The 13,808-nt window shown below is 56.7% G+C and overlaps 4 protein-coding genes and 1 non-coding gene across 6 annotated transcripts; 3 read left to right on the top strand and 2 right to left on the bottom strand.

Moving 5' to 3' along the window:
- Window positions 1–17: 17 nt before the first annotated feature.
- On the top strand, window positions 18–90 carry TRNAV-UAC (transfer RNA valine (anticodon UAC)). The gene has a single exon. It is a non-coding gene; the product is annotated as a tRNA-Val (tRNA).
- Window positions 91–2,797: 2,707 nt separating this feature from the next.
- On the top strand, window positions 2,798–3,307 carry ZNF593OS (ZNF593 opposite strand). Its single transcript, XM_065898203.1, has 2 exons — window positions 2,798–2,842; window positions 3,161–3,307. The coding sequence occupies exons 1-2, from the start codon at window positions 2,798–2,800 to the stop codon at window positions 3,305–3,307; spliced, it is 192 nt and encodes a 63-aa protein (XP_065754275.1).
- A 341-nt stretch (window positions 3,308–3,648) lies between these two features.
- ZNF593 (zinc finger protein 593) lies at window positions 3,649–4,719 on the bottom strand. Its single transcript, XM_065896298.1, has 3 exons — window positions 4,334–4,719; window positions 4,031–4,093; window positions 3,649–3,939 (listed from the first exon to the last, which is right to left on the bottom strand). The coding sequence occupies exons 1-3, from the start codon at window positions 4,531–4,533 to the stop codon at window positions 3,798–3,800; spliced, it is 405 nt and encodes a 134-aa protein (XP_065752370.1). The 5' UTR covers window positions 4,534–4,719; the 3' UTR covers window positions 3,649–3,797.
- Window positions 4,720–5,928: 1,209 nt separating this feature from the next.
- Window positions 5,929–9,312, top strand: C1H1orf232 (chromosome 1 C1orf232 homolog). The gene is made up of 4 exons (XM_065898085.1): window positions 5,929–6,012; window positions 7,339–7,422; window positions 7,534–7,631; window positions 9,027–9,312. The coding sequence occupies exons 1-4, from the start codon at window positions 5,929–5,931 to the stop codon at window positions 9,310–9,312; spliced, it is 552 nt and encodes a 183-aa protein (XP_065754157.1).
- A 1,138-nt stretch (window positions 9,313–10,450) lies between these two features.
- FAM110D (family with sequence similarity 110 member D) lies at window positions 10,451–13,604 on the bottom strand. Of its 2 annotated transcripts, XM_065886024.1 has the most exons (3): window positions 13,520–13,604; window positions 12,318–12,505; window positions 10,451–11,690 (listed from the first exon to the last, which is right to left on the bottom strand). In XM_065886024.1, the coding sequence occupies exons 2-3, from the start codon at window positions 12,329–12,331 to the stop codon at window positions 10,784–10,786; spliced, it is 921 nt and encodes a 306-aa protein (XP_065742096.1). In that variant the 5' UTR covers window positions 12,332–12,505; window positions 13,520–13,604; the 3' UTR covers window positions 10,451–10,783. The 2 variants fall into 2 exon arrangements, with proteins under 2 accessions (XP_065742096.1, XP_065742106.1); XM_065886034.1 differs by lacking the exon at window positions 12,318–12,505 and having other exon boundaries at window positions 13,520–13,599.
- Window positions 13,605–13,808: the final 204 nt, after the last annotated feature.

The raw sequence follows: 13,808 nt of genomic DNA, 5'->3' as shown, positions 1-13,808 counted from the left end.
ATATATATTCTTGGACTTCCCTGGTGGTCCAGTGGTTAAGACGCTGCACTTACACTGCAGGGGGCACGGGTTTGATCCCTGGTCAGGGAAGTTTTGCATGCCGTGTGGTGCAGCCAAAAAAATAATAAATAAAAAAATAAAAAATATATAATATGTATTTATATATATATATATATATATCACTGAATCACTTTGCTGTACACCTGAAACTAACATTTGTAAATTAACTACATCTCAATTTAAAAAAAAAATCAGTTCCGGGACTTCCCTGGTGGTCCAGTGGGTAAGACTCCATGCTCCCAGTTCAGGGGGCCTGGGTTGGATCCCTGGTCCGGGAACTAGATTCCACACGCCGCAACTAAGAGTCCGCATGCTGCAACTAAAAAAGATCCCGCGTGCCTCAACTACGACCCAGGGCAGCCAAAAAAAAAAAAAAAAAATCAGTTCCACTTGCTATGTGACTGAGCCCACCCCTTACATCTCTCTGAATCTGTTTCTTCCTCTCTAAAACCCAGGGGCTGGGGGGCGGGTGTGACTAGACCTTAGCTCTGTGAGGATGTCTTTTAAATATTTTGAAATCTGTAATATGAGGTAGATATGAGTTATTATTGCTTTAATTCCGTGGGGAGGGGCCTGGGAGGCCTGCCCCCTTTGTGTCACCTAACTTGGAATCTCTACCAGTGCCCCAATACCTGGCCTCAAAAGCCTGTCATGATCTTGATTGTCACCCAGAGACCTGAAGTCTGAATGTGGCCCACAGACGTCCATGTGGTGTGTGTGTTTTGTCATCATTTAACAATTTCACATACAAATTGAGTTCTCTGAAACTTGGCCAGCTCTGTTCACCCCATCCCACCATCACACGTGGCATCAAACATGAGTGCACGTCGTCGGCTGCTTCCTTTCAAGGGGACTGCAGTTCACCAGGTCTGCATAGGACTTGCTCCCTCATTTGTGAACCAGTAGGCTCCCAATCTGCAATTTGGCCCTCAACTCTCTGGCTTTGTCCTTGGCCTCATGTCCTCATATGCTGCACTGTGTGTGTCCCTTTAACACTCCTCGGTGCTTTTCCCTTTAATGATTTTGCCTCTTCTTACACTGGCCTCCCTGTGGCACTCTGGGGAAATCCAATAAACACAGACCTATCTCCACCATCCTGATTTCATCAAACACCTACCCTGAGCCGGCACAAGATAGAGGGGAGAAGCCAGCCAGCCTCTGCCCTCCCTGAACTCACAATCCTGTAGGGGAGAAACCAACAAGAACTCACCACGTGTACTCAGATACTCCCTGTAAAGGACTGGGGTCCTAACAACCACACCAGTGCCTTTACTCTGGGTCCCCAACACGTGGCAGGGCTAGGCAGTTAGGGGCACAGTAAATGGCAGCTTCTATTTTGAAGGTAGTTTTGTGAGTTTATGAAAGGTCTTTGGATCTATTTGCTGTAAAAATTTCAGCGATAACAGTAGGTCATTAAGTGGAAGGAGGACGTGCCCTTTCCCCAGCATGTCCCCATCTTGTTGCCCAGGTTGGGCCACTGTTAAGTTTTCTGGGTGTTCTCCATTCTCTCTATATGCAGATACTCTACATGCTATTCTGGAAATATGCTTATCCCCCCATTTTTATGAGTTAATCAATACCAAATGAAATCATACGAATAATGCCCAGCACAGTCAACTACTATTTTTTTTTTGGCCACACCACGTGGCTTGCAGGATACAGGTATTGAACCCAAGCCATGGCAGTGAAAGCCTGGAATCCTAACCACTAGGCCACCAGGGAACTCCCAGTCAGCTACTATTTTTTAGCACACCTCAGACAGCTTTCTTTTTTTTTAATGTTATTATTATTTATTTTTATTTATTTATTTTTGGCTGCATTGGGTCTTTGCTGCTGTGCACAGGCTTTCTCTAGTTGCGGCGATCGGGGGCTACTCTTCGTTGTGGTTCGCAGGCTTCTCATTGTGGTGGCTTCTCTTGTTGCGGAGCACAGGCTCTAGGCATGCGGGCTTCAGTAGTTGTGTCACACGGGCTCAGTAGTTGTGGCTCGCGGGCTCTAGAGCGCAGGCTCAGTAGACGTGGTGCACAGGCTTAGTTGCTCTGAGGCATGTGGGATCTTCCCAGACCAGGGCTCAAACACATGTCTCCTGCATTGGCAGGCGGATTCTTAACCACTGCACCACCAGGGAAGCCCTCAGACAGCTTTCTTAAGATGCAGATCTTTTATTATTGTCCCCAAGCTGAGGTAAGGAAGTCCCTACAGGAATTCCATCTTGGGGAAAGGGGTGGAATGTGCCTTCCCCCAAGGTAGGTGTGGTTGATCCAACAGAAACCAAGTGAAAAAGGCCTATTCCTGTTTGGAGGGAGTGCTAATAAGGCACCCAACCCCTCCTTTGCTGAGAGCTGACTGGTGACATCCAATCATCTGAGGTAGGGTTAGGGCCACGACCAGGGCTGGGAGGCCCTCCCATACCTGGTCCAGGCCTGAGACTTCTCAACACTGCCAGGCAAGGCCTCTCCTGCCTACCCGGCCTGGACTCCCTGGTGGGTGGGGGAGGTGCTGCTCAGGCCTGATGCTGATCTCTCCTGACAGCTGCTCCTAAGGCTGGCAGGGCAGGCAGGAGGGGGAAGGGACAGATTTAAAGGTCTAGCTGCCCCGCCCCCTGCCAGATCTGGGAAGGCAGACGCTGGTGAGCATCCTCTCTGTCCTGATTTCTGCTTCTTGGTACCATGAACGCCACTGGTCCTCATTCCCGCTTCCATCCCACAGGACATCAGGAAGACTAGCGGCACCCACCATGCGATTTCGACGCCTGACACCTGGCTACTTCCGAGTGCTACAGGTAAGCACCCCAAATGGTGGCTTCTGGGACCGACCCCTTCCTCCCCCTACCATGGCTGGGATGATACCCAGCAGCCAGGCTGTCACGTTCCCTGCCGCCTGAGCAGCCAGGGCCCACATAGCCCACATAGGCAGTGGAGCGAGAGAGATTGGGGTGGAATCTCCCTGGGGCAGCAATGGTATCCATATCTCCTTGCCGCAGCTGTAGCTTCTCAGCCCCTTTCCCTTGCCGCAGCTGTAGCTTCTCAGCCCCTTTCCACCCCCCACCTTCCCAGAAGTCTCAGCTGACCCCTCAGGTGGACCCTCTGTGCACCTCCAGATGCAGATAGCCGGGGACCTGAGGGCAGAGCCCCGGAGTCCGCTGGTGGGGATCGTGGCTGCACTGCTGGCTATCCTCGGGCTGGGCGGCTCCTGCTATGCTGTCTGGAAGATGGTGGGGCAGCGGCGGCCGCCACAGGCTCCATGATGAAGTAGGCAGCCTCTAACCTGGGCCCTGGGGGGTAGGTGACTCACGGGGGCTACAATCTCAGAAGCCTACTTCTTTTCTGAGGGGGGGTCACTCCCTGCCCTCATTGGAAGCAAGGTAGTATAAACCTGATCCTACCCATCCCCCACACACACCTGGGCTGCAATGGGGGGCTTCAGCTCAGATGCTAGGACCCCTGAGGGAAGGAAAGGATGCAGGTTCTGAAGCTGAATCAAGTAGGGAGCAAACACCCTGGGCCCTGTACACAGGAGTAGAGAGAAACCCTTACAGGGCTTGAATTTGGAGGAGTGGCCTGGAGGTTAGTGAGTCAGAGGCAAGCTCTCTTTATCCAGTTCTTTTATTGGGAGGGAGGGCACCCGGCAGAGGCCATCTACTTCCCAAACCAAAAGAGACTGGCATAGTCTCTCCCAGCCTGGCCCTTGCATCACTGTCCATGGGCAGCTCCTCTGCCTTGCATCCTCAGGCCATGTCAGGTAGACGTGTCCATCTCAGGGACCGCGGTGGATACTTCTGTGGGCACTGCCAGCCTTTGGGGAGGAACATAGGAACCCATACCCGCTGCCCTCTCTGCTTCTTCCTGACTGTAGGGCTCCACACTCAGCTGCTTCAGCCTGGGAAAAAGAATAGGAGTTGAGAGCTGACCAGATGCAAGCCCTGTCTGCCCGGGACACATCCATCAATCCTCTCCTTACTACTTCATACCTTTTCTTGTGGTCTTTGGATCGGAAGTGGGTCTTCAGGTTGGCAGAATCGATGAAGTACCTCCTGTAGGGATGGGGGGGGGGGTAAGGAGGATAGTTAGAAGGTGATGCCTCTCAGGTACGCCTATTTCCCTGACCCTAGCTCATTCCCTGATGCTAGGCTCCGGGCTTGAAGGGATGGGAGGCCGGCAGACCCACTGGTCCCAGGAGAAGAGACCCTGCGCGTCCCGGGACCCGGATCTCACACCCCCGTCCCGTCCCGCGGACCCTTCTCCTCCTCAGGCTGGGCCCGGCCGTAACTCACGCGCAGGCCAGACAGCGATGCAGGCCGCCCCCTGGCAGGTCGGGATCGGGTTCCGCGCTTGGGTCTGGCCGGGGCCGTGCGGCAACCTGGAGCCGCAAATCGCGGTGAATCTCATCCAGGTCCGGCCGCCGCCGCTTCGCCTTCATCTGGCGGGCCAGGGAGTGCGCTCGGTGCGCGCCCGTCCGGCGGGAGCGACCCATGGCGGGTGACAGCAGGCCTAGGGGTCCCAGAGCCGAGCTGGGAGAACACGCGTGGGCGCTTCCGGACTGCTCAATGACGCCTTGTGACGCCCTGGGAATGATCAGGCTCTGCCAGACCGCCTCTGATGACGTCACTCGCGCGGGCCGCGCCTCGAGCGCCCCCAGGCGGCCGTCGATGTCAGTGACAGAGCTCGGGGCCGGGCCCCAAGAAGCGTCCTCCTCCGTCGCTGGAAGGGCTGGGTGGTGCGTGCCCTGGGGGGGGATGCCGGCCCGTCCGCTGCCCTGCCCGCCCCGCCTGGCCCACAGCACCGTCCTCTGGCCTTATCACCCCTTCCTGGTTCCCAGATCTTAGACTCCACGTTGCGCGTGTCGGGGGGGATGCTGCATCTTTGGGAGGCACTGAAAAATGTCTGTGATGTTAATAAATTAATAAATGAACGAGAGTGAATAAGTTTGGGATCCCGGCCCCCACAGAAATACCTCTAGTCCCTGAGAAAGCCCTCGCCACTTCTCACCCCTCCCCAGTTATTCCTCCCCAGAGATCACAGTGCTTAGGCGTACTGTCAGACTCAAGAGGGGTCGGCTTCTCTCACAAGAAAAGGAGATGCTCACAGAAGGACCTTCCATCTTTGAGCCCCTTCTCTGAGCCCTGGACTCCCAGGCGTGGGCTGGCATCAAAGGGAGAGATACAGCCCAGGTGCTGTGTGCTCAGAGTGGGGAGAGGGCCAGAGAGCCTTTTCCCATGCACCAGAGCCTGGTGCCTTCCAGGCTGACCAGAGGAACTCAGCAATAATTCAGGGGCTCTGGTTCTTTGGAACCTGTTGCCAGGAAACAAGGAGACCAGCACGTGCATCCCTGGGGAGAGGAATCAGTTTCCAGCCCAGACAAAGCGGTGAAATGTAAGCCCAGGGCACCGACTGGGAGCCTTGGGACCTTCCCACTCCAGTTCACAGAGGCTGAGTGCAGACATAGGGCAGAGCCCTGTTGAGGGCACAGCTAGTATGGCTACAGTCACAGGGGGAACCACTGTGGGTCCTGAGCCCAAGGACTTTGTAAATGGAATTCGTGAATGGAAGAGAATATTTCTGGAGCCATTCCAAATGATCAAATTCAAGAACTCCTAGGCCCAGGAAGGAGGCTTCTGTGGAGGGAGTCTTCATTATTCTTGGCGAATATGGGTCAAGACGAGGGGCTGAAGTGGCAGAAGCTGGCTCTCACCACAGACTCCTTTGGATCAGGTTCACCTGCTGGGCACTGTGCCATCTGGGGAGGCTGGTGCATCTTTAATGAGGTCACCTGATCCCTGGGACAGGCGCTCAGCCTCACCAAGTTCCTGGAGCCAGACACACTGGGTGCTTCCCGTGCCTGGGTGCCAGGCCCATTTCCCCTGCAGCCATGAACCAAACCTTCTGGAAAACCTACAAGTCCAAAGTGCTACAGACCCTGAGTGGGGAATCTGAGGAGGACCTGGCAGAGGAGGTGGGTAATATCCTGCTTGCTGGATGGGGCATGGGCAGAGGGGCAGCAGGAGTGAAAGATACTAAGAAGGGCAAGGGACTGGCTATGAGAGAGAGAGAAAGAGAGATTTGTGCAGAAGCAACTGGTAATTCATGGATGACCAATGGCACGGTGCAGTGTCAGGAAGTCAGGACGTTCCAGAAAACCAAGGAAGAAAAGACTTGGGGGGCACTGGAAGAGTGGTCACTCTCTCCAAAGATCTCAAGGGCTGCCACACGGAAGGGATCCTTTTAGGACCAATGCGCAGTACCCATACAGATACACTCAGCTTGACACAACTTTCTAATGGGCAGAGCTGAGCAAAAGCAGGATGACTCACCTTGAGAGGAAGCAAGCCCCCGGGAAGTAGGGGAAGTGGCACTTGTACACTGAGGGTTACTGTAGCAGCAACAGGACAGAGCCATACTTGGACCATGTTTATTCTGACATTTAAAAAGAAAAACTGAAAAGGCTCCAAAGCAGCCTTACCTCTGGAGGCTGCGATAAATGGCAATTGCACAAACAGATATGGCAGAGGCAGGAACTAGTGCTGGGGTGTGTGTATGTCAGTGTGAACACGTGTCTGTCTACACAGGTTGGTGTCTAGGGCTGGCCCTGTGTAGAAGTATCTGTGGGTCAGTATTGGGATTGGCATCCATGTGGAATCCCCATTTAAGGTGTGTGTGCAGGTGTGAACTGGTTACAGGTGTTTTCAGGTGTGTTTTTTGGGGGCAGAAGTCTATAGAGGCATGCAGGCATTCTCAGGTACTATGTTTGTATGGCATGTGTGTTTGGGTGTGTGTGAACATCTGTGTCTTGGTGTCTGTGGATGAGTGGAGAGGTTTTGTGTGCTGTGAGTGGGCCTCCATGCAGCTGTCTTCAGTTGTGGAAGTGCACAGGTGTGAATGGTATAACTGTGTAAGTGTCCTTGTGTAGGTACCTCACAGCACATATATCTGTGTACGTACAGGGCAAGGGTTGTAGCCATGCGGAGGCACGCTCCTGTACAGGTGTGTGTCTACACTGGCGTGCAAGCCCTTGTCCACATGTTTTGCATGTGTCTGTGGGTGGGCAGTATGTGAGCTCAAAGGTGTCTGTGGGGATTGACTGTACAGGAAATGTGTGACAGGTAGATTTGCGTAGAGGTACAGCTGCGTGTATTTTTGGAGGGTGTCAGGGGCCTAGGTGTGCGTCTTGTTCCATGGGGTTTGGAGGTGCCAGGTCTATGTGTACCAGGCTAGCAGTGGGGGAGGGAGGTCATATTCCTCTGGGGCCTCTCTCATGCTGGGTAGGGGTCTTGTGTCCCAGAAGGAGAACCCAGCGTTAGTGGAGTCTGAGGCAGCAGAACCAGCTGAAGAGGCCTTCAATCCCATGTCACAGCTGGCCCGCCGGGTGAGTTCTCCCTTCTTCCACCCCAACCCTGGGGAGCCTGGCAGAAGCTGCTGTGGAGTCCTGGGAGGTAGTGCTGGGGGCCCTCCTTGACTCCCAGCCCCTCTCTCCCAGGTTCAGGGGGTTGGGGTGAGAGGCTGGCTGACAATGTCGTCTCTGTTTAACAAAGAAGACGAGGACAAGCTGCTGCCACCAGAGCCCTGTGCTGACCAGTACGTGTGTGTGTTGAGGGGGTCTGGGATGGGCCCGGGGATCCCCTTCTCCCGTGTCCTTTCCTCTTTCTGACTACGGAAGACTGGGGAGGGCCAGCCCCTGGCTGTTTCTGTTTCTCTCAGCAGGAAAGAGGCCCAATCAGCATATCTGGGAGATTAGGTTAGATCTCAGGAGGAATTTACCAGCTGTTGGGATTGAGATGCTAAAAGGTATTATGGGCTCTCTCTCCCCATCCATGTGGGAGGGGTCATCTCCCTAGAAGAAGGGAACCCAGGAGAGAAGTTTTAGGTGTTTGGAACAGAGAGTGGTTCAGATCAGTGGTTCCCAAGTATTGGTCTAAACCCTCATCCTCCCAGGGAACTTGAGACAAACACAAATTCCCAGACCCTCCCTCAAAGATTTTGATTCAGCCGGTGTTGGCTGAGGCCTGGTATCTATATTTTCAGCGAGCTCCCTGAAGACTTGAGGACAATAGTTTAGGAACCACTGTCTTAGCAGGTCTTTGATGCTGGGGGCGTAGAGGGTCAGACCCAGGGCCTTGTCTTCCTCCTAGCTCTATTCTGGCACACACTCCATCTCTGCCCTTTCCTCCAGCCCAGTCACACTTCCCTTTTGGCATTCCCCTATTCCTTTCTTCCCTAGGTTCCCCCTGACCCACCCATCTCTCCTACCCCAGGGTTCCTTTTCTCCCTCCCGCTCACCCCCTCTCCCTACCTCAAGCCTCATCGCTGCTCCTTGATTGCCCTTCCCCCCACATCTACTTGCTACCTCCCTAGTTCCCCTCTCCCGTAAGCCTTTGATCTAGGCCTTTCTCCTTCCCTCGGGGTCGCTCCACCCATCCTTCTACCCAGCGACCCTCATTTTTCTGGACCCTCTTTTCCTCCATCCCAGAGCCAGAACCCTGTCCCCGCCCCGTCTCCTTCCCCAGGGCTCTGCCCTCGGGTTCCGGAACGACCGCCCCCAGAGTCTGACCCCGCCCCCTCCCCGGATCTAAAGTTCCCATTCGGGTCCCACAGTCTCTTCGCATCCTTCCGCCCGCCCCTCTCTCAGGGCTCCTCCTCCTCCACCTTCCCAGACCCTGCGCCTCTGGCCTCGCCCCTCTCCTCTACCCTAAACCCCTGACCCCAGCTCTCTCCCCAGGGATCCTGATCCTGGTCACCTCTTCCCAGACCCCTCACCTAATCCCCTGACCCTGTCCCACCCCAGCCCCCTCTCCCAGTGCCTCTGAGCCCTCCCCTTGCCTCCAGGCCCTGCCGCCAGTCTCCCGGGCCCTTCCAGCCCTTGACCTCACCCGGGCCCCACGGGCCCCACTACTGGTCCCTTGACCCCGCCTCCTGTCCTTTGTCCTCTCCGGGGCCTCTCGGCCAGCCCCTGACCCCGCCTCTCTCCTGCAGCCCGCTGGCGGCGCAGCCCTCCTCTCAGGCGGCGGCGGCGGAGACGCGCGGGACCGGGTTCTGGGACGCGTTCGCCAGCAGGTGGCAGCAGCAGCAGCAGCAGGCGGCGGCAGCGTCCATGCTTAGCGGCGCGGAACCCACTCCGGATCGGGACCCTGAAGCCGGGGACGAGGCCGCCGAGCGCCCCGAGCCGCGGGAAGCCGATCCCGCAGCCGGCTTCAAGTGGGGCTTTCTCACCCACAAACTGGCCGAGATGAGGATGAAAGCTGCGCCCAAGGGCGACTAGTCTGCCGGCCTAACTGGGCGACCGCTCCTCCCCTCCCACGATAAAAAAAAACCCTGGCCCGACACTCCGTGTGACCGCGTGCTTTTGTCCATACGGCGGGGAAGGCTGCTTTTGGGTGGGCAACCTCAGGGCAGGGTCCAGCTGGAGTGGTCCTCGCCTTCTCCCCCCACAAACGTACAAGGATAAAATGACCAGAGACCTCTTAGGTATCAGGGTAGATTGTGTTCGATTTAGGGTACAACTTTCCAGGAATCTGGGGTACCCTAAAGGACAAGTGCCGCCGCCCTGTCCAGCCCCTTTTAGTTCGACAAACGTTTCTTGTGGCCTTGCTACGTGGGCTATCCCTGTACTAGGGGAAGGTCAGTGACTAACAAGAGAAACCAGACTACCAGCGGGTCCCGCACAAGGTGATAAGTTGAGGCACAAAAATAAGGCTGTAGTTGGGAGCTCAGGGGAGATGACCCCGGCTGGGAAATTCAGGAGTTCCTGAGAGAGAATGCGTATATGTAATCTTAGAAGAATGAGTGGAGAGAAAGGGGAAGGTAACCCAGGCAAAGGGAGAAGGGCGTGAACAAAGACTTACAGGTGTGAACGTGTGAGGAAACAGGTGACCTTGTTTGTCTTTGAGGGAAAGGAAGACGGTGACAAGATGTGAGGCTGCGGGTTGGCAAAGTCCTGGTTTGAAGAGTCCTTTATTGTCCTCGATTCTGGAACCTCCACATCTCAGCCCTTCATATCTAGTAAACAAAATGAGTAGCAAAGCTCCAGGAATGGGAGCCTTCAGGGGCTGGTGAACCCCAGATTTCTGGAGCAGACCCCTCCACAAAACTCCCCAAACGCGCGATTCCTGGCTCCCAGCTCTAATTTGGACCCTCCTGGGGGCGGGGGGGGGGGGGGGGGTCGGTGGCGGAGACGATCATAATAGTGTTAGTGCTAATTCGGTGGTGGTCATAGCGGCTTCGTTTATTGAGCACTTCCTATATGCCGGGAACTTTGCCAAGCGCTTTGTGACCATTTCAAATATACTTTGATCACCGAGGGGTGTGTCTGCGGTCCCGAGAGGCACATTCTGCCTGGAACCCACACTCCAAAACCCTCGCGCGTCTGCTCTGTAATCCAGCCTCTCGACCTCCTTTAAATAACTTTTTGACTTTATTCAGCAGGTTCTCTGATCTCCCACCCCAGTCTTCACTCCTCCAGTCTTCACTAGCCTCCCGGCCTCCACAGGGGCCACGAGGCCGCCCCCTCCCCGTCCGCCGCCTGCGCTGGGAAGGGCCTTCGGGATCTTTTTGTCCCATCCTCCCAAGGTTCACGAGGGGAAACCGAGATCCAAAGGGAAGGGTTTGCCCAAAAGCACCCGGCGCGTGAGAGGCAGGGTGTCCCCGCCCGTGCCTGGGTCCAACCCCGCGCTCACCCCTTGCCCTTCCCCGGACCCCGGACTCCACCAGAGCCTGCTCACGAGCGGCGGCGGTCACACCTCGGACTCGCGCGGCGGGCCGCGGGCGCGCTGGCAGCCGTACAGCCACTGGATGACGCGCGCGTTGCGCTCCACCACCGACACCTGGGGGCGCCCGTCCCGCGCCGAGCCCGCCGCTTCCGAGCCGCCGCACTCAGCACGGTCCCGGCGTTCTGCGCCGCCGTCGCTGGACGTCCAGTCGCTGGCGTCCCCAGAGCCGGGCGGCGGCGACGTTCCGGGCTGGGGGCTGGCGTCGGCGCCCCAGCTCTGCGGAGAGAAGCGCTCGGCGCCCAGCACCTCCACCAGCGCGCGCTCCAGACCGCAGTAGTTGAAGAAGCGCTCCTTCTCCGACAGGGGCAGCGAGCACGTGGGGCACAATGCCCGCTTTCCCGCTGCGTCTGGGGCATCTTGGGGCGCGGCCCAACCCCCAGGAGCCGCGGGTCGCTCCGTTGAGCCTGGGCTGCTTGAAGCGACGTCTCGGGGGGCGCCCAGGAAGAGGCGACGCACGAGCCCCTGGCCCTTGGCGTTCTCTTTGTTCACTGAAGCCTTGCATTCGCGCTTCTGGCGGTAGAATATGAGGGAATCAGGCCTTGGCAGCCGCCTGCCACTGCCCCGGCGGGCAGGTCTGGGCGTCCTGGGCGATGGAGGGGGCCCCAGCTCGTTGCAGGGGTGCGGGGTGAGCGGCCCGGGACCCCCACGCAGAGCTGGCTCCTGGCGTCGCGCTATCACCTGGTGCGTCTTGACATACTTGGCTTTGTCGGCCTCCAGCCTCTCCACAGCGCTGGGGGTCCGTCCCCTGGATGGGTTGGAGGGAGAGGCCAGGAGCATCTTAGCAGAACTGGGCAGGACAGTGCCCCATAAGCCACTGGAGGTAGGCAGATAGTTGAGGAGCTGAGAGCAATTGGCTGGGGCCTCCTGGGACCTGCGGAGAAAGAGGAATGGTCGGGGGAGAATAGGAAATGTCCCTGCCCCTCTCCTGCAGGCATTCCTGGGAATAGGCTCATCCAGCCACCCCTCCCCCATCCAAGTCAGCCAGGTGCCATGCCCAGGGGGCAGAGGCTCAGGTATCCCTCCCACGCCCATCCCTCAGAGACAATGGGCAGGGGCTCCCTGGCCACCCAGAAACATATGCCCCTTTGAGGGTGCCCCATTCTGGCCACAGGGCCATGCCAAGCAGGCATCGGCAAGCAGGACACTTGGAAAAGGAAATGGGGCTGGTCCCTGCCCAATTCCCGACAGTAGCCTCAACCGGAAAAAATACCTCTTCCCAACCTAGCAACTCTGAGTCCAAGACAAGGAGGCTTCCCAGCCACATGCTGGCTCCAGCAGGACCCACCCATCCCGCCCCCAAACACAGAGGTCAGGGATATAACCACAGGGTAGGAGCCTCCAGTAATTGCAGCCAACTGCCCTGCCCAGGCCCAGCAGGGCCATCAGGGAAAGAGAGGGAGGTGGTCACCAGGTCACTTCAGCCAGCTACCTGCCACCTGCTCTGTGCCCCTGCGAAGGGAATTCCACAATGCCCAACTGCATACATCACCTTGTTTACCTCTGCATTTCCATTTCATAGAAGAGAAAACTGGCCCAGAGAGGAGGAGGCTTGTTCAGGTCTTACTGAGAGTTTGGGCCCAGAACTGGAACCCAGATCTCTTTGCTTTACAGTCCAGAACTAGTTCCAAATGAGTATCTCACTTGCCTATCAAAACTTTCCTCTATGTTTTGCTTCCATTCCTGCTGCTATAAAACCAAGCACTTTCTGCTAGAGATTGGCCCCTTATCTCACTAAAAATTTCCTTCCACTAATTCTTCCCAATAACCTGCGCTCCCAGAAACCTGCCCTCAGGGTCCCTCGTCCTAAAACCCCGTGACCCTTCTCATCCAGCTCCCTTCTGCTGGGGAAGGGGGGCCGGAGGGGTTGTAAATCAAGAGTTGACAGTTCCCCTGGCAGTAACAGAATGGGCCACCCACACGGCTCAGTACACTCTACCCCATCCCTGTTTCCCTGCTCCCCCCATCCTCCATTCAGCTGAGAGGGACACATCAGTTCTGGGGGCTGAGGAGACCTCAGGTCTGCAGGCAACAAAGGAACAGAACTTGCCAGGGATGGGGGAAGGGGAGCCTTGGTAAGGGGCCTTGGGGCAGAGACTGCCAACCCTACCCACCCCAGGGCAGCCTGTGTGTATACACACACACACACACACACACACACACACACACACACACACACACACCCATCTAGGGTCTAGCAAGTCAGTCCATAGGTAGTTGGTGACTGGGAAACCAGGCAACAAGGAAAGCCTGGCAGTGCCCTCCTTCCTGCCTCCCAAGGACTAAACTTGGCGATAGGTCAGATTCCAAGGTCCCAGGAGGGCACTGTGCTTGTCTGACCTCAAGGGTACCCTCCCGTCCCCTCCTACTCTTCCGAGCCCTGAGCAGGCGGCTATAAAATGTTCCTAAACACAGGGACCAAAATAGTTTGCTGTCCACTGCCTCTTCCCTGCCTTCCGCGCTGCCTTGGTGCCCAACCACAGACGTTCCACCCTAGAAGCCTGGCAGACATCTTTGCGCCCGCCACCCCTTTGCCCACCCTCTCACGGTACTGGGGTCGGTGGGTCCGAACTTTGCCCAAGCATTTGGCTTTGGATAGCGATGCAGGCTAGGGGACTGTGCTCACTGGCTTGGTGCCAGCCTCCTTGCCCTTGGGTCCCTGGGTGCCCTCCCACCCCAGCCCTGGGCTCAGGATGGACTCACCTCTGCATGGTGGGGCTGAATGCCAGCGTCCCCAGGCAGGTCCAGACTGAAGGCAGGAGGGACAGCAGGGACTGGAAGTAACTTTGGTGGCAGCCAAACCTCACTCTACACAGGAAAAGCCAAGAGAGCCTCCACCCCCCCAGGTTAACCCTTGCCTTCCTGACCTGGAGCCTGGCCTCTGTTAACTCCTTCCTGGTCACAGTCTCAGTGCTGGAGAGGACCTTTGGACCACGTCCAGCTCCTTTACTTTAGGGATGGTCATACGGTCCCTGACAGGTGAAGTGATTTG

Source organism: Phocoena phocoena, chromosome 1 (genome assembly GCF_963924675.1).
Source record: "Phocoena phocoena chromosome 1, mPhoPho1.1, whole genome shotgun sequence".
In the NCBI taxonomy this organism is placed as follows: Eukaryota; Metazoa; Chordata; class Mammalia; order Artiodactyla; family Phocoenidae; genus Phocoena; species Phocoena phocoena.
This window is presented reverse-complemented; position numbering and strand designations above follow the sequence as displayed.

Excerpts from the sequence above, each read along its gene's own strand:
- ZNF593OS (XM_065898203.1), top strand. The coding sequence starts at position 2,798 with ATGCGATTTCGACGCCTGACACCTGGCTACTTCCGAGTGCTACAG. Across the intron at positions 2,843-3,160 it reads GCTACTTCCGAGTGCTACAG|ATGCAGATAGCCGGGGACCT; the intron begins GTAAGCACCCCA and ends GTGCACCTCCAG.
- ZNF593 (XM_065896298.1), bottom strand. The coding sequence starts at position 4,533 with ATGGGTCGCTCCCGCCGGACGGGCGCGCACCGAGCGCACTCCCTGGCC. Across the intron at positions 4,094-4,333 it reads CATCGCTGTCTGGCCTGCGC|GAGGTACTTCATCGATTCTG; the intron begins GTGAGTTACGGC and ends CCATCCCTACAG. Across the intron at positions 3,940-4,030 it reads TCCAAAGACCACAAGAAAAG|GCTGAAGCAGCTGAGTGTGG; the intron begins GTATGAAGTAGT and ends TCTTTTTCCCAG.
- C1H1orf232 (XM_065898085.1), top strand. The coding sequence starts at position 5,929 with ATGAACCAAACCTTCTGGAAAACCTACAAGTCCAAAGTGCTACAGACC. Across the intron at positions 6,013-7,338 it reads AGGAGGACCTGGCAGAGGAG|AAGGAGAACCCAGCGTTAGT; the intron begins GTGGGTAATATC and ends CTTGTGTCCCAG. Across the intron at positions 7,632-9,026 it reads CCAGAGCCCTGTGCTGACCA|CCCGCTGGCGGCGCAGCCCT; the intron begins GTACGTGTGTGT and ends TCTCTCCTGCAG.